The 23388-nt window shown below is 45.3% G+C and overlaps 1 protein-coding gene across 3 annotated transcripts in view; it reads left to right on the plus strand.

Moving 5' to 3' along the window:
- Positions 1-23388, plus strand: part of GRIA1 (glutamate ionotropic receptor AMPA type subunit 1) — a 121287-nt gene that overhangs the window by 54299 nt on the left and 43600 nt on the right. For all 3 annotated transcript variants that reach the window (XR_010029485.1, XM_063168880.1, XM_063168879.1), the window contains exons 3-7: positions 1597-1836; positions 3873-4057; positions 8424-8477; positions 19904-20065; positions 21619-21786. Coding sequence is in view for 2 of the 3 variants with exons in the window: in XM_063168880.1 (XP_063024950.1) it covers positions 1597-1836; positions 3873-4057; positions 8424-8477; positions 19904-20065; positions 21619-21786 (809 nt within the window). In the remaining variant the exon portion in view is untranslated. The remainder of the gene's footprint in view (positions 1-1596; positions 1837-3872; positions 4058-8423; positions 8478-19903; positions 20066-21618; positions 21787-23388) is intronic.

Raw genomic sequence — 23388 nt, forward strand, 5'->3', positions numbered from 1 at the left:
AGGATGAGCAACCCTGCGAACAAACTGCGGGACTGGGATGCCCAAAAACTGGGCTCAGATCCAAGACAAAGGAAAAAATTTCTTCAGTCTTGTGAGGTTCCATTCTCAGCTCTCAGCACCACCACAAAGCCTGGCTGCTTTGTTTCAGGGGTGAAACGGGAGCAGGGACTTGCTTTGCACAGTGGGAATCAGGATTTCTTGCTCTTCCCTCTGAATGTTTGGTGCTGGCAATAGCAAAGTGAGGAACAAAACAATCTTTTCCAGGATGGCTCTAAGCCAGCCAGAATTGACTTTGGGTCCCCTGCTGGAGGGACAGAGCTCGCATGGAGCCTTAAGGGTGCAAGAATTTTGTTTTTAGGAGGCTGTCTGCAGCAACACATGCAGAAGGTTGGGCACTGGCAGTTAGCAGCAGAAATCAGGTCAGGGGATTCCCAAGCAGTGCAGAGCACTTGCCAGGGGACCCCAGAATGTCACATCCAACTCCTCAGCCTGCACTGGCATTGGGAGAGCAGCAAGTGATGTGTGAATTGTCAAGTCAGTATAAATGTCACAGCCAAAGGTCTTCAGAGTCACAGTGACAAGAGGAGGAAACACTGGTGCCAAGAGTTCTGACACAGGAAAAGTGCTGTCACTGCCACCACCTCCAGCTCGGAGATTTATTGATGGTAACTCAGGATGTGCCATAAACAGGGGTGATATTGAATGAGTCTGACTGTCTCAGGGGCTAAGTTTTACAGCACAAAGTGTGAACTCTCTCTGTCTCGCTGAGATCCTCAGGCATTTTCCCAGCAGCTCCCACGATCTCATTAAGTGCTCTGCAGAGAAGGGCTCCAACCCAAGGGAGCCCTCCCTGCACAGCACAGGGGCTGACAGACACACAGACAGACAGACACCTTCCAGGGAACCCAGGGAGCCCTCCTGGGGGAGACCTCCCAGGTCACTGCTGGTACCTCACTGGGCTCACGGCCCTGTCTCCATGGCTTTGTGAGGAAACCAGAAATTGCCGAAGTTGTGTTCCCAAGTACCAACACACTCCCAGTGTCAGAGGCTCTGACTCAGAGCCAGCAGCTCACGCCCCAGGACAGATCCCCCTGGAGCTGTGCTGTGGCTGCATTGAACCTTGGTGAACCTTTGCTGAAATGCTCTCCCAGAGTGGTTTCCTCAGCTGTTGAGGTCAAACCCATGATTTCCCTCTGGAGTTGTTGGCCACAAAGGGCTGTGCTGCTGTGCAAAGGCTTTGCTTCTGCTCCCTGAATGCATCCAGGGCTGCAGTAGCCTCTTTCTGCTGAAGGGTTCCTATGTTCAGATAACTCATTTTACCCCAGAAGCAGCAAAATCTTCAGCAGAGCCCTGGAGACACTGATTTTATTCTTTTGAGTAATTTCTTCCTATCAAAAGTAAAGCAGCTCTGTGGAGACCAAGAGCAAGCACTCCATGGCCACAAGCCCTGCTCTTCACAGGTTGCCTTCACCAACCCACTCACCTGGGGGAAAATTATCCAGTCCTGAGAGACCCTGCAGCTTATCTGAGGGAAAAGGTTTATTTTGGTGACATTGCTGAGAAACCTCCTTGATTTTCTCCCCTCTGCCCCTGCAGTCTGCTCCCAGTTCTCCAAGGGCGTCTACGCCATCTTCGGCTTTTACGAGAGGAGAACCGTCAACATGCTCACGTCCTTCTGCGGGGCCCTCCACGTGTGCTTCATAACCCCGAGCTTCCCCGTGGAAACCTCCAACCAGTTCGTGCTGCAGCTGCGCCCCGAGCTGCAGGATGCCCTGATCAGTGTCATCGAGCACTACAGCTGGCAGAAGTTCGTGTACATCTACGACGCCGACCGCGGTGAGTCGCAGCTCCATGGGAAGGGTTTGTACCCCCACGTTTTCTCTTCACAGAGAAAAGCAAGGCATAATTCTTCCCAAAAATATTCTTGTCTCATTTGCTGTGCCTGTGTTTGTACCAAAGTAGAATGCAATATGGAGACTGTTTACCCAAAGTGATGGTGTTTTGTTTCCTTGGCTTATCAGGGCCAAGTGTGTCACCCTGATTTTTTAAGATTTTCTAAGCCTTCTGATATTTACATTCTTGTTACAAACTTTCTCACACACTTCCTGTAAATAACTTATTGTTTTGCATTCTTTTATGGAAGAGGAGAAATTTGATGGACTGCTGGTTTGTCCAGTGTCATTGGAGAGGTGGCACTGTCACCCTCCAATCCACAGTCACTTCTGAAAATCTATAAATGTTGGAGTCAGAAAATAAACTTCCCTTTCTTCACCTTGAGAGCAGCAGTGTGTGTGCTCATGTTGTCTTGTGTCCTATAGTGACACAAGAGTGTGTGTGTGTCAGGACTGTCAGGTGAGAGTCAGAGATTCAGAGCAGTTGTGTGCAGTTGAGTGCTTGGCAGATTCAGTTTAGATAAAATGTAATATAGTATAGGATAATATAGTATAATAAAGTAATTAATTAGCCTTCCGATAAGATGGAGTCCTCCTCATCATTCCTCCTTCATCAGGGTCTTCTCAGCACAGAGATAGGGGTTACCAGGCAGATAAAGACACTGGTCTAGAAGGAGTCTTTACCTCCAAAAGTTGTGGGTTTGGGTCAACCTATGCCTTCCCTGCTGTCTCTTCTCTTCTAAATACCCCTTTCTGCTGAAGGTGAGCACTCATCTTAAAAAAGCATCAGCCTGACCCAGTGTGTGTGTGTTATCATGGGGTCAGATCCTATCCCCATCAACACGAGGGAAATACTTGATGTGCAAATGGTTTGGAATTCAAAATGGGGAAATTGTTTCTATTCAATAGGTCCCATATTGAACTGGGCTGTCAAACTCAAGGGCACTGAGCCCTGAGTTTAGAAACATGAACGGACACATGCTCAGATCTCACCTAAGCCCACAGCCAGGTGTGAAATGTGTGTTTCTGGCAGATAGCTTGGAAAACCCCAAATTCCCCATGTTGGTGCATGTCAGTTTTCTATGTAAAAGAATAAAAACCTGTGTGAGGTAATGGAAGATGTTACCTAACTTTCTAAACTACAAACCAAAAAAGGGCCAGAGAGCTCATTGCTCCATGATTCAGTTTTCCCAGCCCTCAGATGTCTTTAAAGCTCCAGGCTTGGAGCTGCAAGCAAAGCAGACTTGTGGAGGATAGGGCAGGGGTAAGGTGATTCACATCTCTGTCCTGGAAGTTTTAATTATCCCCTGAAGGGACAGGATGGGCTTTAGAGACAGGAGAAGTATGAAAGCATCCCACCTACTTTCTGTTGTCGTGAGGCATGGGCACAGAGAATATTCCAAAAGCACAGGGTTGTTCAGGGTTGTCCAGCATGATTCCAGAGAATTGCTATGTGCATCTCCTCTAGAAAGCTGTGAATGTAATTTAAGCAACATAATTCTAAAAGTAATGGTCTCCTGATGAGATGCTGCTGCGAGAGAAGCATGCTGAGTGTGACAGTGTGCTGTGATTGATGAGGGTGTCCCTAACCCTAGGAGCATACAGCCTAAGCAGATCAAAGATGAGAAGGAAATCAAGTCATTGAGAGAGAAATCAAGTTATTTGGGGAACAGGAAGATGGGGATTAGAGTTCTTATCTGAATCCCACAGCAGGGCCTGATCAACGAGACTGATCTGCCAATTACAAAGGAAAATCAGACCTGGAGTCGTCAGTGCTAGGCCAGAAAAAGCAGGAGTCATTAATTCTAGCCCAGATGGGGTTGGATCAGATCTAGACTGTTAGCTGCTCTCTGTAGCTCTGCTGCTCTCTCATGACTGTCTCCAGCCTGGCTTGAGGCAGCCACACAGGCTGCCAGGAGGATGGAAAGATGCCATTACACAACTAAAACCTGTCTCTCCCCCTTCTCTTCCCACCCCAAGGGCTGTCAGTCCTGCAGAAAGTGCTGGACACTGCAGCTGAGAAGAACTGGCAGGTGACAGCTGTCAACATCCTGACAACAACAGAGGAGGGCTACAGGATGCTCTTCCAGGAGCTGGAGAAGAAGAAGGAGAGGCTGGTGGTTGTGGATTGCGAGACTGAGAGGCTGCACATCATCCTTAACAAGGTTGTGTTGGTGTGGGCCTTCTGGGGGGGGGGGGGGGGGTGTCTTGCATGCAGGGAAGAGTTGTTTTTCCCTGGAGTTCTCCCCATTTTTGCCTGATCCTGGTCTCCTTGTGGCTCTCATCGAAGTTGGGGTGTGTGCCTGCAGCTGCTGGGCTTGCAGGCATTTCTCTGCTGTGTCACTGGGGAAACAGTAAAGCTGCAGGAACAGTACAAGCTCTCATGAATTCATGCTGAGTGAGCTCCACTCTCCATGCTCCCTCCTTGTTTGACTCCTTTGCTGAGCCCTTTACACCCCCTTGCTCCCCAGTGGGTTTGCTTTGTGCCAATTCCTCCAAGCAGCGTGCACAAGATGTGGCACCTCCTGATTCTGCAGAGTCTTTCTCCAGTTTCTGAGTTAAATTGGAGGTGTGGATTGGCACTGCCAGATTCTTGGTCCCCCAGCCTCCACATGCTGCACCAAATTCTCACACAGAAGGATTATGGTACATTTGTCCTGAATATGGGTTTCTGTGACAGGAGACAAATACAAGCCCAGGGGTGGGTTGAGTCCACACTTCAACTCCAAACACAAGACCTTTCCCTCTCACACCTACAACCCAACCCAAATGGAAGGGTTTGGAAAGAGCAATTTCCACTGCTTTACTCCTCATAGTCAGCTCACTATTACCTTGTGCTTCCCAGGTCTCCCTACCTAAGGTACCTTTCATCTCTGTCTCACACTTCAGCTGCTCCCTGTGTGGGACAGGGACTGACATTTCACCAGATGCTCAGGGATGAGCACCATCCATCCTTGCTGGATGTCTCTGGGTGCTCCTCTGTTACATGGAATAACAAAGCTGAGAGCAGGTTGTAACCTCAGAGACAAGGCCACATTCATGAAAGAGAAAACAGATTATTCCAGAGGGTAAAATTTTCTCTCTGGAAGATTCTGAATCCTTGTCCAGAATTTTGGACAAGACCTAGGCAGTGAATTTGGCTTTTCTTCAGAGTATATCAAATTTCTAGCATTAATACTGTCAGGCTTTTAAGCCTGTTTTGTCTAAAAGAATGTTAAGTTGTATAGTAAATTATTACCTAGTCTTCTTGGTATGAGCAAGAAAATAAGACTTTCTTTCAAAGTTCTTCACAGAACTGGAGCAAGTGTTAAACCTAGGTATAGGAAAAGCTATTTGTAAGAGCACTAAAAATCCAGATACTGTGATTATTTGTTTTGCAATACTATAAAAAATATCAGTTCCCAGGGAGAAGAGGTACAAAGCTGTGTTTTACTACAAAAATTACAGAGCAATTCCAGCAGACATCTGTGAGGTAACACTCCAGTGAAGGATGGGGCTGTGAACAACTTTTTCAGATGTGTGTAGTCCATTTTCATCCTTTTAAACATTCTTGTTCCAAGTCCACCAGGATTTCTGAGAGCAGAGGTAGTTGTCCCAGTGTGAGAAAGTGAAAAGTTTTTCGTAGTATACGGATGACTGGAGGGATTCAAAGAAAGCATTCAGCTCATTATCATGTGAAATTCAGCTGGGACTGTAACTTGGGCTCTAACTTGGGCTGCTGGCTGGTCTCTGAGCTCAGCACACCAGCAGCCTCTGTGGGAATGTCACTGTGCTGTTTGCCCTGTCCCTCTGATTGTCTGAGGTACTCCAAAAGCTGCCTCAGCCCCTTGGGGACATTTCAATGCATTTATCTTCTTCCCTGACAAGCCCGTCTCTGTCTCTCAGTGGCAGGGGATTTGTGATTTGTGCTCCACAGTGAGCAGGACAGCTGGGGATGGCTGTCCAGCACCTGTGCCTCTCACACCCACAGTGCTGCTTTTCATTTTCCCTCCATACACAAAACACAACACCAGTGACTCCAGCAAGGCAGCCCTCAGCTGTGGAGGAGCCAGTTAAAAATGACCTGGTTTCTCTCTGGAAGATTTCTCAGTGTCATATCTCAAGGGTTTGATTTGTCTTTGCTGAGGTAGCTGTCACTTGTGAGCCAGGCCTTGGATCAGGGCAGGTTGCCATGGGGTTGTGCTGTGTAGCCTTAATGGGATAAGTGCTGGGTGGGTTGTGTTCCATCAAAGCCCTCTATTGTTTCTTCCTTGTCTCTCATTAAAATGAGTAACTGGAATTCCTCCTCTGCCAGTGTTTCACTCTGAGAGGATTTCTCTCTAATAGATGTCAAACTCTCCCATTAAGAAGTGGGTAATGAAACCTAGGCAGCCCAAGTGAGCAATCAGCATGCAGCCCAGCACAGCCTCTCAGCACAGTCAGGAGGAGTGATAAATGCTATTATAACCTCAGCTTGCTACTGCTGTCCGGACACATTAGGACTGAGCAAGCGTTTTAAAATAAATTAAGATCACAAATAACTGTGTAAAACACAGGAAACGAGCTTCATAATTCAGGTGGATGGGCTGTAAGATTAACAGCTCAGGCAGAGCTGGATGGCAGCCCTCCTCGGTTCATCGGCTCTGACACCTCATAAAATAACAAAGGAGAGCTGGGGCTGGAGGAGCCAGTGCCAGCTATTGTTGACACTGGAGAAAAGGGGAATTGGATCATAATTCTTAGACATCCCAGTGCACCAGAGATTCTCCTTCCTCCTGCAAGGTCTGGGACTTGCTGCAAAGGTCAGTCTCAGCTGATGGATGGAAAGGGATGAGTTTGGTCTGGTTTTGCTTCTTAGATCAGGCCATGGAAGATACTCAGAAAACCACCCATAATGAAATGTATATCTTCATAGCTTCAGGTAGACAGAGGGTTTTTCTGAGACCTCCAGACATCTCAGCAGAAGCTACACTGAGGGATATGTGCAGGGAAGCTGGTGGAGCTGGCATTAGCTGTGTAAGGAACTGCTTCTAAATGAAACTTTCATTGGAGTTAATTGCCACCCCCACGTTAATGCTGAGAACCAGATGAGTTTTATTATGCATACAAGAGCACTTCATCAGAGAAGGACTAAGGCAGACGAACCAGTTGCACAGAGCAAGTGTCAGCTCATTTATTATCCATTTGGAAATCCCTAAATGACTGCTCCTGATAATCTGGGAGTGCTGTCCCACGGGGAGGATCAGTCTCTGCCCTCATCTGACACTTCTCAAGTACCTGCTGCCAGCCTGGTACCAGATCCTGGGTACTCTGATTTCTGGCTGAATCTGCAGTGGTTTTAGGATCATTCTGGCTCTGAGGATCTTTCTGTCCTCACTGCAGTTTGTGCAGATTTTGCCTGTGCCTGTTGGCAATGAAGGCAGCAATTCAGAATCAATTCGTATGACAATGGAAATAAGAGGTAGTGTTGCCAGCCAAGAAACCTAATGGAAACAGCACAGTTCTCTCAGAAACTGGCAAATATTGTGTTTGTACAGGCTTTGAAGGCATTTGGGCCTTTTTTTCCACTTTCTTCTTTCTGTTTGTAGTGGCTCAATTGCAGATGGTATCTGACTCTAGTAAACTAGTAAGAATTTAACAGTGCTGCTGGAAATCAATAGAGAGGAATTTCAATGAAAAAATGGAGTCAGCAAGAATAATGAAGACTTTTAAGTGTATTTTTTCTGTACTCTTTTTAAATCAAGGGAGAAAAATACACAGGCCATTGGATCAGTGCCTCTGTTCCCCCCAGTCACAGACAAATCTGCAACAGGTAGAAAAGAGAAAAGAAAGGGAAACTTTTGCAGCTAACAGAAAAAAATCAGTTGTTACCGGTTGGAAAGCAATTGTGTTGATAAAAGAAAATAAAAACCTGACTCTGCTGTGTCAGGGACAAAGAATTAAGTGGCAAAGCACATGTATTGGGACACCATGAATATGAATCTATACATTATCTCAATGAACATGCAGGGGAATCCTCTGTGGCTTGCCCAAACAGCTTCATTCTGGAGAAGTAGTTTGAAACTCCACTGGTGCACAAAAACTTACCCATAACTTAAATTTCCAGCCATCTCTCCCAGGCAGGTGTTGGCAGCAGGGGCTGTAGCTTGGAGGATGTGCAGGATTGCTCTCTAGTCTTGCTTAATGTTTCAGTTGCTTTCATAGGACACAGGGACTCCAAATCCCCATTTGTTCCTTTGGTGTCTGAAATACAAATCTTGTTAAGGCTTTATCTTCCTCCCTGAGCCTTTAGGAAACAGGTTGGTTTGGTTGTTTGCTCTCCCTGCCTGTACAGTGTTCCTGGGGATCTTGTCCTGTCTAATTTCAGATTTGCTGCTCAGGCATCATGTGTGAAAGCTCTGGCCATCCTCTAATAAGACTGGGAACTTTTCTTTTGCTATGTCGTCTTGCTCACAGCTGAGGAGGGAAAAATAAGAGTGAGAAAGGGCAGGTAACTGATATTCTTCTTCCTTAGCTGATCTCTGCTAATTATCCTTGGTTTTTATCTTGCAGATCATCTCACTTGAAAAAAATGGCAATGGGTACCACTACATTCTGGCAAATATGGTGAGTTACCCTAATTGGTGGGGGTTTTTCTATCTCAGATTTTTAAAGCACTATATTTATAATTACTGAGCTGTACACTCTTTTTCTCATCCACCTTCTAGGTAACAAAAGTACCATAGTCTTTTGCTGTGCTCTTCTGATGGAGTTTTCTCTCTTGAGCCAGGATGATTATCTGCAGGGTATCTCCAAGTGTGCTGGAGTTTTGTAGTGGTTTGACCTTGTCTGGATGACAGATGCAGACCAAAGTAATTTTATCACTCCCCCCTTGGTGTTAAATGAAATCTGACTGTCATGGCTCTAGGGAGAGAATTGAATGCAAAGATTTCTTTGAGGAAAGGATTCTCCCTTTAATGCAGGGAGGTGCTGCCTGAGGACAGGGCAGCATTGGGCAGGGGCAGGACCATCTTTCTGGAGCAAGTCTCACAGGAGGATGGAAAATTTCTTTGCCTAGGGAGATTAGGGGAGAGGTAAGAGAGAGAAACTGAGGTTTTGCACAGCAGAGCTCCTACCCTCTCCTCCCCACATGTGTCCATCCATCCAGGAGGAGGCACTGCAGAGGCTGGGGTGCTGCTGGCACTCTGGGAGTGATGCTGCCTCCTGGAATTTCTGTGTCCCTGTGGGGTGAGCCATGTGCAGGCTCTGGACCTGTTCTTTCAGCACAGAGCAGCATCTGGGAGGCAGCACGTCAGCCCCGGGGTAATTAAACTTTAAACTGCCAATTAGTCAAGCAGTTGCTGCCCTTCTCCTTTTCTCAGTCCCAAGATAACTCTGTAATTTACCAGGCAAAAATGGCCACATCATTACCCTGCAGTGCCCTGTACTGACCCTGCCCCCTGTGCTGGCTGCCTACCGTGTAATTACAGAGATTAAAATGTTACCTTGTGCAGGGGGAGACATGCAAAACTACAGAGCAGCCAATAACTTCAGCTGTTAATTTAAAAAAAATTATTATTTGCCATAACCTAGGTCCTGGATGTTTATGAAAGTCCCTTCATTAAAGTTAAGCAGGAAAGTGAGCTGGAGTCACTGGAGTGAGCATGTCTGTGCAATTTTAAGTACACCCACACAGGACGCTGAATGACAATATCACCTCTTCCCCCTGCACAGTTTCATAAGGATAAATGCATGAAAGGCACGAGGTGAACTGAACTAACACTCAGGTGGAGGAGATTTCAAGGACATTTCTTAGCATACCACTCTCCCTCACCTTCACCCAGAGAAAAGTACACTTGTCCCATCTTTAATGTGTTTTTTCAGCCTTTGCACAAATGCTGAGAGGACAGAGCTGGCTGGGAGAGGTTGCATACTCAGCCAATAAGGTTTATAAATAATTAACTTGGAGCAAAAGGCTTTTCATTTCTCCAGCCCCTCTGCAGGGACATTCTGCCTCCACTGCAGCTCAGTGGAGGGGGCTTTGGGTCCCACAGTGTCTGACAGGATCACCAGAATTCACTGGTGTGCTTTCCAAGCAGCTTGTATTCCAGGGAGAAGGAGCAGAGTGAAAGGAATTCAAGCTTTACCTTTGGTCTTTCCTGCTCCTTAAAACTCAGCATCACACAAGAGCCAAAAGTCAGAGAGGAAAATACTTAAAAAAAAGAAAAAAAGTAGGGGATAATCATGGGAAAACTATTTTAAAAAAATCCTGGCACCTCTCAAGGTTAAGAAGGTCCTTTCCAGGGCAGAATAATGTGGGCAGGTTCAGACACCAGAAGCCAAATCAGCTCCTGTAACATGCTGCACCCACTCGAGAGCTACTGGATGATGGGTTTAGCAAAGAGAATGGCAAAAAGGCCCTAAGATCCCATGTTTCTGAGACCACAGGGCAGCAAGGAAGGACAGCAAGCCTCCCTCAGTGGGGATGGCCAGGGATTTTATAAGAGATTGGCAGAAGCTGGCCTCTGGCAGGGTTAAACCCTGGTGCGAACGCTCTGATCCGAGAGATCACAGCAGGTTTTACCCTCTTCTGAGGACACCTCATGGCTGGATTAGAGCCTTCAGAGGGTGTAGCGTGCTGTAATTTATTCCCACTGACTCACACTCATAGTGGTAGACCTCAAACAGCCCCCATTTTCCCCTGCAGACATGTCCCAGGATGACAGGGCGTGCGTTGCCCACGCACACTCGCGTACCCTCGTGCGCGCCCGCGTGCTGGAGAGCAGCCCTGCTTGGGGAGCTGCCTCCCTCTGGAGCACTGAGTCCTCAGAGAATACATTAAGAGACAAAACCTGGGAGTGTTGGGTTTCCAAATGAGTTATTTTTCATGCCCTGTGCTGGCTGAGGCAGTCCTGAGTTAGGATTCTCACTCTGTGTTAAGATCAGGTCAAGGGAATCCTCAGCCCGTTCGTAGCCACCAAGTTTCCTGCGCTAGCTGGAGCAAGGGGAGGAATTTCCAACCTCTGACCTACTTGGGCATGGAAAAATGTGGACACAGTTATGGAAATGACGCATTGAAAGCAAATATTGGGAAACATTTCTGGGTAACCCCAGTTAAATTCCTTTCTTTAGCTATATGCTTGTTCAGAGCCATACAGAGCCAAGAAATCCAAGCAGCATCACTCCACTGCCCAGTCGCAGCAGCTTCAAACTGGTGTTCCATCAGGAATGCAAAATGAGCTTGCAAGGCAATGTACAGGCTGAATAAGATCTAAAAAAATCATCCATAGGCACAGTTTGGAATGGAGGAATTCCCTGTCTGTCCACAGCCACTCCATGGGCAGTCACTGCCTTGCATTAGCCTTGCTCTGTGTTTGCCCAGCAGTTGCTCTGGGTGAGCTCTAGTAAAGTGCTGAGCAGAATTTGACAGCAGCAAGTGAAAGCTGGTATTTCCTAGCAGGAACAGTTTCTTTTTCAGTGAAATTGCTGTTGCCAAGGTGAGACAATAATATGTCTGTGTTCACAAACAAAATGAAACCATTCTGCACCCTAGGCCATGGGCAAACATCCTTCTCTGAATGTGCTACACCTGCTAAAGACACAATTTCTCTTGTCTCCCCAGCCCTGCCCATCCCATGAAGTTCTGACTGCAACATCCCTGCCAGGGGAAGGGTTTCTGTGAGCATCTCTCCTTGTCCTCGAGCCAAATTTGGCACTCTTGCTGGCTTTTGAAAACTGATGAAATCCTGGTCTTTAACCAATACTCATCAGAGTTACCCCAGTGAGCTTTTACCAGAGCAAACCTGGGTATTTGTCAGGTGCACTGGCAGCTTGCAGTCATCTCTCTCTTTCTCTTTCCCCCTCTGGAACTCAAAGAGATTTGGCAACTTTTAAAAGTGTTTGTTTCTGTGAGTCTCATTTTTCTAAGCTTTGTTCTCAGCCTTTGAGATCATCAGTTCTAGCAACCACAAAGAGGAAAAAAAATACAGTCAAAAATACCAGAGGAACAAGCTTAGAAACTTCTGGGATTCCTTTCTTTTGATGTTCAGGCTTTTTGCCCATAACCTTGGCTTTGTCTATCTGTTTGTCCTATGCCATGGATGTGAGCTGATTACTGTCAGGAGTGGGAGAGCATCAGCTTGGGCAGAGAAAAATCTTTGTCATTAAATGAGGGACATTCATGTGACCTGTCTTTAAAAGAAAAGTATGAAAGACAGCTACCACATCCAGTGTTTCAGCCTCTTTTTCTTTCCTGGTGCATTAGTCCAAGTTGTTCTTTCAGCAAGGGCTCTTTTTTTTTTGAAGATGAATAGATAAGTGTACAAGATTGCTGATGGCAGGTGTAGCAGGGAAAAGTAAAGATAAAACCAGTGTTGATCAGCAAAGATAAGCACTTTTTCCTGTGCCATTCTACATCAGCCTGTGTCAGCACTGAGTTAGGCCATGGACAGTTTCCCTTTGCTGGCAGTTGTGGGGCTGGTGGAGGTTACTGTGATGCCTTAGGGAACCTAGAAATAAAACAGCACACATTTGAGAAAATATTAGTATAAGAGGTAATATAAAGGTTGGTCTTTATTGGAGACCTCTATAGGCAAATATGGAAAAATGTTCACAAAATGCCCAGCACCCCATGGAGTGAATGCAGTGTTGTAAGTTTGGCAAATTAACATAATTTACAAAAATCACCAATTAGGAGCACAAGAGATGATGCAATTTCCCCCAGTTCAACCATCTCTAAATCTCCCCCCCTCATGGAAACTAAACTTTGTTTATGAAAATGTGTCTTGAAGAGCTGTTTTTTAGCCTTGTTTTTCAGAAAGAACCAAGATGGGATTGGGGTCTTGGAATGTATTTTGTCTTTCTGCCTAGGGGAAAGGTAGGGAAAAGTACTGGGAAAACTAGCCACAAATACAATAGGCCACAGAGCTACAAACACATGTGTAAAAAAAATGAAGAATATATTTTAAAATAAAGCAAAAATCATTCTGCATCATCATTTCCCCAGCACAGCAGCTTTGCCAGCAGAGTGGCTCCTGCAGGAGTCAGACAAGAGGTGCTGGGTTTATCCAGGTCCCCTCTGAGTTGAATGGGCAGCTTTGTTTTTTTTTTTTCACCTAAAAAACAGAAGGAACTTCTGTAACACCAGGCCTGAGACTCACCAACGTGAGACCAGCACTGGGTGCAGAGAGGGAAGAGAAGCCCTCCCAAATTTGCCATCCACAGGCAGAGAGCAGCTCCCCTGAAGCAGGGCAGGACAGCCACACCTGCAGCAGGTGCTGTGGCTGTGTGGGGAGGGTTGTGGTGCCCAGCAAGGTCTGTACCTGCCCCATCAGTGACACCTGGCACTGTCCCAGCACCGTGTGAGCTGTGCCACTGGCAGTGTGTCCACAGCTCCATTCCCTTGCCTGGAGATAAAACGTTGTAGTTCTGTCTCCCATGAGTTTGAAATCTGTTTGTCTGAGTCCCCTGCCCCCTGAAGTGCTGCTGGCTGGTGGCACAAACAAGGTCAGAGGTGTGAATTCCTCACTGATTTGAAACTCTGTTCTCTGGAGTTTCCAGAAGGATGTGTACAGCATCTCCTTCTCATCCTGGAAAGATCTCAAGATGCAAAATTTATATTCTTCTATTGGAAAAAAAGTGTCCTAAGATACTTTTAGGGTTCTAAAATTATGCCTGTTAGACCTTTCTGCCTCCTGAGAGGTTGGTGCAAGAAGGCTCATGAGACAAATTCATTTTCTGCTCAGAGAAAGACAATATAATACATCAGTGAAAATTCTGCATTTCACTTCCAAACAGCTTTTCTGTCCTGACTCAAAAATTATCAAGCAGAAGAGCCCCATATAATATTATCTCCTCTGAATTACTGATAGCAAGAGACAGAGCAGTGCCCTGAATTAAATTTTGCTTGAACTTGAGTGTCTCATGCATAAGAAAATTATCTGGTTTGATCAAAACTTGCCCACACAGGATAATATGAACAGCAACCTTGGGAGGATTTTTGCAGTAGTTAATGAGGACTCAAAAACATGAGTGACTTACTGTGGCTTAAAAAAATCAGAGCATCAGGTAAGTAACTGACAGATTATATTACAGCTATTGGAAGGAAAAATGTGTTTGCTTAAACTTCAGCAAAATGGTGTCAAACTAACAGGTTTTCTCAGCCATTTGCAGTCTCCTAATCCATTATCCCAGCTCAGCTGCAAGTGGTGATGTGTAAATCCATAGTATCTGCCTCATGGTGACTTCATTTGTCCTCTTTTCTAGTCAGAACATGCTTAGCTTCAGCTTCCTCGACTGGATTTATGCTTCTGTTTGCTAGACAAAATATTCCATTACTGATGTTTTGGTCCTTGTAAACTGGGATCAGGTCATCCCTTAATCATATCTTTGATTGAATTCAGGGCATCTGCCACTGCACGGCACATTTCCCAAACCCTTAAATCAGTTTATGCCCTGAAAGCTCCCTAATGCACAAACATCCACCTAGAACATCCCTTCCCCTGCCTGGACTGAGCCTTCTGACAAGATGTGTGTGGTCATTTATATCCTCAATGTGCTGCAGCTACAAGACTGGGTAAATAATACACAAAAAAAATCTGTAGGGCTGCACCAAAGAGAAGTATCTGTAGGGCTGCACCAAAGAGAAGTTTCTGTTCACCTCCAACCCCTTGTGCTTGGAGTCTGGATTCTCACCTCTCTTGGTTTGTGTTGTTACTACAGACAGGACCAAACACTCTCATCAAGCTGCAGGGCTGGGAAGCTGCCTGATGGTGCCCCCTTCTCCTGTCTTTCTTTTCCCTTTTTTTCACTCACTCCTAAGTCCCAGTGAGGACTCACACATTTTGCTGCCCCAGTGGGATCTGACACACGGATAACTCTGCAGAGGACAGCTCCTCTCCCACTGGAAGGCACAGTGGAAGGATTCTGGAGCAGATGGGCTCTTTTTTGACATTCCCTCCTTATTAATACAAAGTGATGGGAGTGAGGAATGATGCTTCACTGGAGAAGTTAAGCTGGAAGATAATTTGGGGCATTAGAGCTGATCTGTCTGGAAACACTCCATTTCTTGCTCCCTGCAGTAAGTCACTGGTGTACCTTGGAATGACAGGAGCCACTTTGTATTCACTCAGCTCATCTACAGCCATTCAGAAGCAAAAATTTTGCTTTGCAAAGTTTCCTATAATCATAAAATCTGCTGCAAGGAAGTAGTCTGGCATTGCAAGTCATGCATTTAAACAGAGCTGGGCCAGTTTCCCAATGCTGCCACGGGTTTCTGTGGCACCCACCCAAGCTCAGGGTGAATTGCTTCAATGCTTTTGGCTTGAAAAGGAATATTTCAGTGTGCTATTAAAGAAAAGGGAAAGCAGACTCTAGTCTCTTCATCCCAGACAGAAAGAGACTTAAAAAACCTAATACTCCTCCCTGGGATCAGGGGGCTCTGTTGCCTTCAGCCAACAAGCCTTCTCCAGGCAATTCAAGAGAAAGGGGTGGTTTCCCCCCTCCTCATTCAAAGCTGAGTTTGCCAGTCTCAGGGGGAGATCTAGAGAGTTCAGAAGATGCAGCAGGAGGAGAGAAAACAGCACTGTTTCTCAGAAACGTATCTGTCTTCAAGGAGACTCTCTAATGTTCTTTATCCTAGGAAAGGAGGAGGCTTGGAGCACAGGCAGGGAGGTTTTCAGCTGGGTTCTGGGGTGGTTTCTGAGCCCACAGCCTGCCCAGAGCTCAGCCCGTGCTTCTGCAGCTTCAAAGGATCACAGGAGGCACCTGCAGGGAAAGGGCCAGCAGTTAATGTGAGCTCAGTGAAATACAAAGGGAATCTGGAGGTGTGGGTGTGTTGCCATTGCTGGGATGGTGTCCCACCAGCAGCTGTGCCACCCAGGCTCATCAGGAGGCAGAGTTTAGGACAGTGAGGCAGTGAAATATGAGGGTGAAAGGAGAGATGCAGGGCAGCCTGTGAAGCTCCAGATTTGAGGAGGGTTGTGGACAAAGGGATGAGGTTTCACCTACACTGACAGCTGCCCACTCAGTGTTCTGGCCCCTCATGGTGTCCAGGGTATAAATTAGGAGCTGGTTCATTTCTGGAGGGACTTTCTTTTCAAGGCAGATCCTTTGTGGACCACTTAATCAAGATGGATTCATGAGGCCCATTTCAAGTCATCAGTCTTCTTGCATTATGCATTTCCTTTGATGATTGAGCCCACAAGCAGTGGAGAGGAATATAAATGTGTGACTTGCTGATGGCTCTCCCAGCAACTAAGGCATCAAATGGGACAGTAAAACAACCTTTGGCTGAAAACTGCTTTCAGTTTAAGAACAGCATAAAGAACAGATGCATCAAGGAAGGCACAGGGAGGATAAACCCCTTCCCAGTACTGTTTTCTCTTTGAAGCCACAAAGGTCTGTAATAGCGGCCCATATTATTTCCTCACAGCAACACCCTGCACTCAATTGCTCTGTGAGGTCCATTAATGCAGAGAGGAGCCTGTGGTAAGGGCTAAAGAGCAAGTTCTTCCCTCCTTTGAACCCAGCCTGGCTTCTGCTGGAGCACTGTGCTGCAGATGCTGTGAGTCAGAGCAGGCTGGAGGAGGAACCAGATTTGTGTGGTTTATTGTCAGCCTGCTCATTCTGTGGCATTTGGAGAGAGCCAGGCAGTTTCCAGGGATGTGCAAGGCAGGAAAGCACATCCTCTGGGCTGCTGAGGTGCTTTTGTGAAGTGACTTTGAGTCCAAGGGACAGCTGATCCTGCCGTGGGGTGGCTGATGGATGTTTGATGGTTCCCAGGGACAGCTGTGCCTGCAGGATTCTTGTGTCCCCTGGAGCACGCACACCCTGGGCACTGGCCCTGTGCTCTGGGTCCCTCTGGGTGCTGCTTTTCCACAAGGGCTGCACTCTGAGTTCCCATATTCCTCCTGTTCTGGGTCCCTCTGGGTGCCTGCTTGTCTCCCTATTTCCCTGAACATGCTGCAGACATGGCTTCAAAGTGGGGTTTTTTTCAGTATTCCCTGGCAAATTTTAAGAACAGTTTCAAAACCATTTGATCAGTCCATGGGATCACATGGAGTACATCCTTCCAGCACTGTTCACTTCTTGCTGTGTTTGGTTGGATGACAGAGGGAAGAATTTCTGGGCTAGTTCTTTCCCAAACTGGTTGATGCTAAACATATTACTGCAACAGCACAGCTGCTGCCCCTTAGTCATGGGTTACAGTCTTTTCTTAGCCAAGTTTTAAGAATTTGTTTTCTGTTTCTCATATACAGCCAGTTGAAAACTAAATAAAATATCACTCTTTTTTTTTTCTTTTCTGCAATGTGTTTCTATAGTTAGTACAAAGTGACAGATGACTGATGATTTCTTTAGTTGCAAATATTGTAATTCTCTTGTTCTCCTGTTTCCTACAAGCACTGACTGATATTCCAGAAGGACAGATAAGCATGTTGAATTCCTGCTCCCACTTTGTCAATAGAAGCATTTTCAAAAGCCAGTCTGCATAACTCTTGATGGCTTTTTTGTTTATATGCTTGCTAGCAAGAACTCACCTGCTCTGGGAATTATTTTCTAAAATATTTGACCTCTGGATTTCCATGTTCATTGGCTCTCATGTTCCCCAGACCTGCTCTGAGCAGATTTCACTGTGGTGATTAAAATTCCTTTGTAATTAGGAGCATTCCTATAATATCCTTGTGCTGGGTTATGTGAAGGAGGGATAACAGGTGAAAACAATTATTTCAGCCATTGATAGCAGCCAAAATGCAAAGATGACTTCAAGGTTAATGATGTCCTCTATGGTCCCAACTGCCTTAAATGACTGGAAAATCTTCAGAGGTCTCCACACTTTTTAAAGAACCTGAATTATGTCAAGATTCAGTGGGAGAAAAAATAGCACAATCTTCAGGAAGAAATAATTCCTGTCATTTATTCAGACTATTTAAAAATTTTATGCAATGAATCCCATTTTTATGCAATGAATCCCAATGAATATTTGTTGAATATTTGCCTCAGTTTTAGAATGGTTTTATTTGGGGAAAACAGTGAAATACAGGGGTCTCAACCACTGCTGTCTCATCACTTCTGTCATAACTTTTTTTTTTTCCTATTTAAATCTGCATTCTGAGGGAGCTTAACACACCAGTCATCTTATTCATATTCTGCAGGGAACTTGGACTTTTCTTCATGCCTTTGTAGGTCTTCCAAAGAGGAGCTGGTAGCACAAACTTCAGGTTGCTCTGCCATAGTTTCTTTTGACAGATCTTTTTCCCCTGAGTAGCTCCCAGGAGCAAAATGTCAGTGTAATTTGGTGCCAGCCATGAATACCCAGTTGGCAACCTGTGAGGTCCCTCTTACTGAACCTTAGGAGCTCTACGTGTCAAAACCCACTTGGCCTGAAATGCATTAAGATGTCAGGGACAATTATCCTGCTGCATTTCCCATTCATTAATCACAGCTCTGGCTTTCAGAAACCCCTACGCCAGTAATTACAAACTAGATTGATGTGGGCTTAACCAGCATTCTGAGGAGTATGCACGCACAAAATACCACTTTTTTTCTTTTAACCTAAATCACTGTACTTTGAAGGAAAACAAGCCATCTATTTAGAGCATCTGTACACCTGTATCCAATCCTCAGCCTTGTAAGTGGATGCCAAATTGCCTACAAAATTCTGGAAGAAAAAAATGTGAAAGTCTTTAAAGGCATTTTCGAGTCACTTATGACTCCCTCGGTCTGACACTTATGTGAGAGGGCAATTTAGTCTTTTCCTGGCAAGGTCTATTCCCAAAACAGTTCCCATCTAATGGCTCCATCTGACTTTGGGAGCTGATCAGCTAATTAGCTCCCTCAGCCTGTGAATAGAGAGCATCATTTTGGGAATCTGATTTTGGTGTTTTCCTGGAAATGATGTAACTTGGCTTTTTTAGCTTACACCATCATGGTGAGTCTGGGAACAAGCAAGGGGGAGAAACCCAGGGGCAGGCTGAGGAGGAGCCAGCAGAGAGCACTCAGCAGCAGGGCAGGGGCAAGGCAGAGCTCCAGCCAGCCCTTCTGCTGCTCAGGTGATGGCATTGTGACTGTCCTCCCATTCATCTCCCCTCATGCATTAAGGCTGCTGATGGTGCCAGTACAAATAATTGAGTACATCTCTTGTGCTTGTGTTCCTAAAGAAAAAAGAGCTCAGCCTATCCCACACTCACCAGGAGGGCACAGCCCCTGTCCCAGCACCTCTGCAAGGAGCCACAGCAGAGTTCTGCACAGCAGCAGTGGGATCAAACCTGGGACACCAAGAAATCACCCCTCCCTCCATATTGCAGTGTGTCTCTAATTAAATTTTTCACCTCTGACTCAAGGGGGTGACTAATTCTGCAGTGCCACCCTGATCAATGCACATGTGTATTTACGCACATGTTCATCACATGCAAAGAGCCAGAAGTAGACAAGAATAAGGAAATGAAAGAAATGCATTTCATTAGTAATCTAAAGTCTAGAAAAGCACCTTCTTTTCTCCCAAATGAGCAAATTCTATAAAGTGGCTTTTCTAATAGTAAGACTCCTTTAAGAAGCTGACCAGCCAGTTCCTTCCTGATCTGCTGGAAGTTCATTGTTCAGAATTTGTTTTTCCCTGTGAACTGTGATTTGAAAAGAAGTAGCCTGTCCAGTGGTTACTGAGTCCATGAAAATTAGGGCTGGGTGAACAATTCTGTATAAATTTTAGAGCTGGTTGACAAATACTTTTTAATATATTTTACAAATTTTGTTCATTTCATCCATTATTCAGGATACATTTGTCCATTACTCTGCTAGCTTTCTTGCAAGTAAGCTGTTGTTAATATGATTATTTGTCTCCCTGGCTGGTAACTGCTATGGCCAGCTCAGAACCTGTGAGAAAAGCAAGTTTCCACCATGGTTGGGGATCTGGTGCCTCTCCCGAGCTGGAAATTTCCTCCCAGAGGGAAGACATTTTTCCTGAGCTGTCTGCCATATTCATACATAGGCAGGATTCCTCTTTCCCATCTACATGTGTCTTCCTCTGATGAGCTTCTCCTGTTTCTCTCCTGTACCAGGGATTCATGGACATTGACCTGACCAAATTCAGAGAGAGTGGAGCCAATGTCACTGGCTTCCAGTTGGTGAATTACACAGATACTGTTCCTGCCAGGATCATGCAACAGTGGAGGCAAAATGATGCCAGAGAGCACCCACGTGTGGACTGGAAGAGGCCAAAGGCAAGTGGTACAAAAAAAATGCATTTCATTTAGTTCCATCTGGCTCTGTTCAAATTATGCTCACCTCTTTGTAATCACACATGGCTCTTAATTCTCACTTGAGAAACTCTCAGTATAATTATGAGCATTAGCTGTTCCATTTGCCTTAACATTATCTGAATTTTACTGGGCTGCAGTTACTGCCTCTTAAGAAACACAAAATTTAATGTATTCACTCACTCTCCCAGTTTTCACCCCCTTGAAGCTAAGAGTTAAAAACTCATAATGTTCAGTGTATAAAAACAAAAAGCCTCTTTAATTTCTTAACCTTTGACTTGTTTACAAGACATCCAGTGATAATAAAGTCTTTCCAGATGTTCTTTTTGAGAATTTCAAATCAGAGTGTACAACAGAGGGAAAAAGTATTTTAATTCCTGACACAGAAGGCCCTGAAGCTGTTGAGGGATGAGTGGAGGGAGAGGTTGTTTTTTCTCTGTTTACTATTTGAAAATGAATACATTTGTGACAAACACTCTGCCATAGAAATGTTAGCTTTGGGATTAGTTTAAGAAAGTTCAAAACAACTAAATCAGTGGGTGAGCACAGAAAAAAGAGTTAACACCAATGGTTATTGCCAAGTTTTACACTGCTTTCTGTACAAGTTTCTGCTTGAATAAACTCATGCTTTGCAGAATTTTTGCCAATTGAGATGGAATTTTCTGGTCTCCATCCGTGACCAGAAAACGTCCCTTGTTTGACTTCATGTAGCTCACATTTACACAGTATAATGTGCTCCTTAAAAGTTCAGGTCAATGCTTCTGATTAAACAAAATGCTTGGGTAACAGGTGAAGGACTTTTAGGGCTGAGTCTTCCTCAGGGAGTGAAATCAGGAGCTTCTCCTTCACTTCCTACCTGTGAAAGTCAAAACCAACTTTTAGGAGTCAGCAGGGCAGTGGACATTACAGGGAGCAAGATGCTGCTGAACTTCATAGAAAGGAGGTGAGGACAGAGTGTTGCTGTTTTCTTAACCTGGAAATGAAACTCAAGATACTTTTAGTAAGGAGGCAATATAAGAGTGGATTTTTATTAGAAGGCTTTCAGGGGTAGTTATGGAAAGATGTCCACAGGGATGAGTACATTTTTATAGGTTTTAGGGAATTTACCTGATTGATAAACAGCACCAATAGGAGGACAAGTGCTGATGTAATTTCTTCTCAGGTCAAGTTTTGTTTTGTTTGGAGTCTTTCCCTCAGCATTAGCTGTGCTCTGACCATAAAATGTATCTTGAAGAGTTGTTCTCAACCTCAGTTTCCAGGAAGAACCAAGATAGCACAAGGGTTTTGTACTTCTTGGGTCTTGGTGCTCTGGAATTTGTTTTGGTTTTTTGCCTAGGGAAAGGCTATGGAAAACTATCAGGAAATCAGCCACTCACATTACGGGCTGCAGAGCTACAAATATATGTGCAAAGAATACAGGAAACATATAAAATAATAAAAATATAAACAGGTAAAAACCAAAGAGCATCAGAGCAAGGCAGCTGGAGGGTTACCCTGAGTGCCCTTTCTGTTTCCAGTATACATCAGCACTCACCTACGACGGTGTGCGGGTGATGGCCGAGGCCTTCCAGAACCTTCGGCGGCAGCGCATCGACATCTCCCGCCGCGGCAACGCCGGCGACTGCCTGGCCAACCCCGCCGTGCCCTGGGGACAGGGCATTGACATCCAGAGAGCCCTGCAGCAGGTTGGCAACCAGCCTGGGGGGTGGCTGTGTGCTGGGGGCGCGCTGGGCACAGCCTGGGGTGGGGCAGGACGGGTGGGCAGCAGCAGAAGCACAAATCACTTGGGATGAGGAGGAGCTGATCCTTCTGGAGAAGGGAGGCTTGAAAAGCTCAGGGGTGCTTCCAGCAAACTGCTCTTCCTTGTAGCATCTGATGTGTCCTTGTGTCCTGGCAAATTTGGGAGAAAACCTCCAAAAGGGGGTCCCTCCATAAAGCAAACCCACACGGCCCCTCCCTCCAACCGGGTCAGGAAGCGTTCCTCAGAAAGAAGTGGAAAGAACCTGTTTATTTAACAGGCAAAGCACCCCCAGCACACAGAATGAGCAATATCAGGTGACACCACTCTTTCACCGCTCTGACAAAGATGACAAATTCAGAAAGTCTCTCTGGGGGTGCTCGCTCTGTTATCAGTCCCTGTGGCGCTGGGGCAGCTGCTGGCCAGAGCAGGCCCCGCTGGGCCACAGGGTGCAAACTCTCGGGGTTCCCAGGGCCCAGTCTGGAGCAGGTTCAAGTAGGTCCAAAAAAGGAAAAGGAAAAACAGTCCAGGGAAAAATTTGGATTGCTTAGCTAAACTAACTAATGAGCAGAAGCAAAAAGCAGGAGCAAAGCAGGAGCAAGAGCAAAGCGAAAAGCCAAGCAAAAAGCAAAAGCAGCACCATGTACTGCCCCATCTCTGTGTCCTGCCAGCTGTGGGGGAGCAGACATAACAAAACCAAAACAAAACATTCACTCTTCAGGGCCAGTCTTGAAGGCACAGAACATAATATCCAGCATAAACAGAACAACTGAGGATACAAGCATCATAACCTCGCCCTAGGACACCTTGCCTGTTGTGATTTCTGTTGTTGTTCTAAAGCCAAAATATTATCCCATAAAATCAAGGGTCCCTATCTTTATGTTTCCCTCCCTAAAACACAGACCTGCTCAGACTGTGCTTTCTGCAGATTATTTGATTCTCTGTGCACTCAGCTTCAGTTCCAGCCTGCTAATGAATGCATGTGAATTTTGCCTTATGTGTTGGCTGTCACCAAAATGTTCTCAAAGTGCAGATTATAGCTTGTTTCATACTGTGAGGGCTCATAAAAGTCTTAAGAGCAGCCATTTAGATAGTTTATTCCTCAAATCTGATAGTCTTTCTTTTTTCCACTTGCATAAAATTTAGATTTTTGAATAAACAAAAATACAATGTGAAACTTACAGCAAGAGAGAAAAATAATTCACTCTTATCAAAGACTTACCAAGGTAGAATATTTTAAAATTTCATTAAATTTCAAGACTGACATTTACTTCTAGCACTTTTCTTTCTTTTCCTGACAGAAATAGATGAATTCCTTGCAAATACTGCTAGTTCAGTGTTATCCAAATATAGCTTATCCCATCTTCTTTCCTTAACTGTGAAGAAGGCAAAAAACCCCACCATTTATGTGGTTCATTTGTATAATATGTAAAGTTCCTCAAGTATTTTGTTTTGATTTGGTTTTGGCTTCCTGGTAAACAACAATTCCTTTAAAACCAAATCTTGCATCTGATTTGATTTTATTGCTTGGATTCAATTTGTTCCCAAG

This window comes from Melospiza melodia, chromosome 14 (assembly GCF_035770615.1).
Source record: "Melospiza melodia melodia isolate bMelMel2 chromosome 14, bMelMel2.pri, whole genome shotgun sequence".
In the NCBI taxonomy this organism is placed as follows: domain Eukaryota; kingdom Metazoa; phylum Chordata; class Aves; order Passeriformes; family Passerellidae; genus Melospiza; species Melospiza melodia.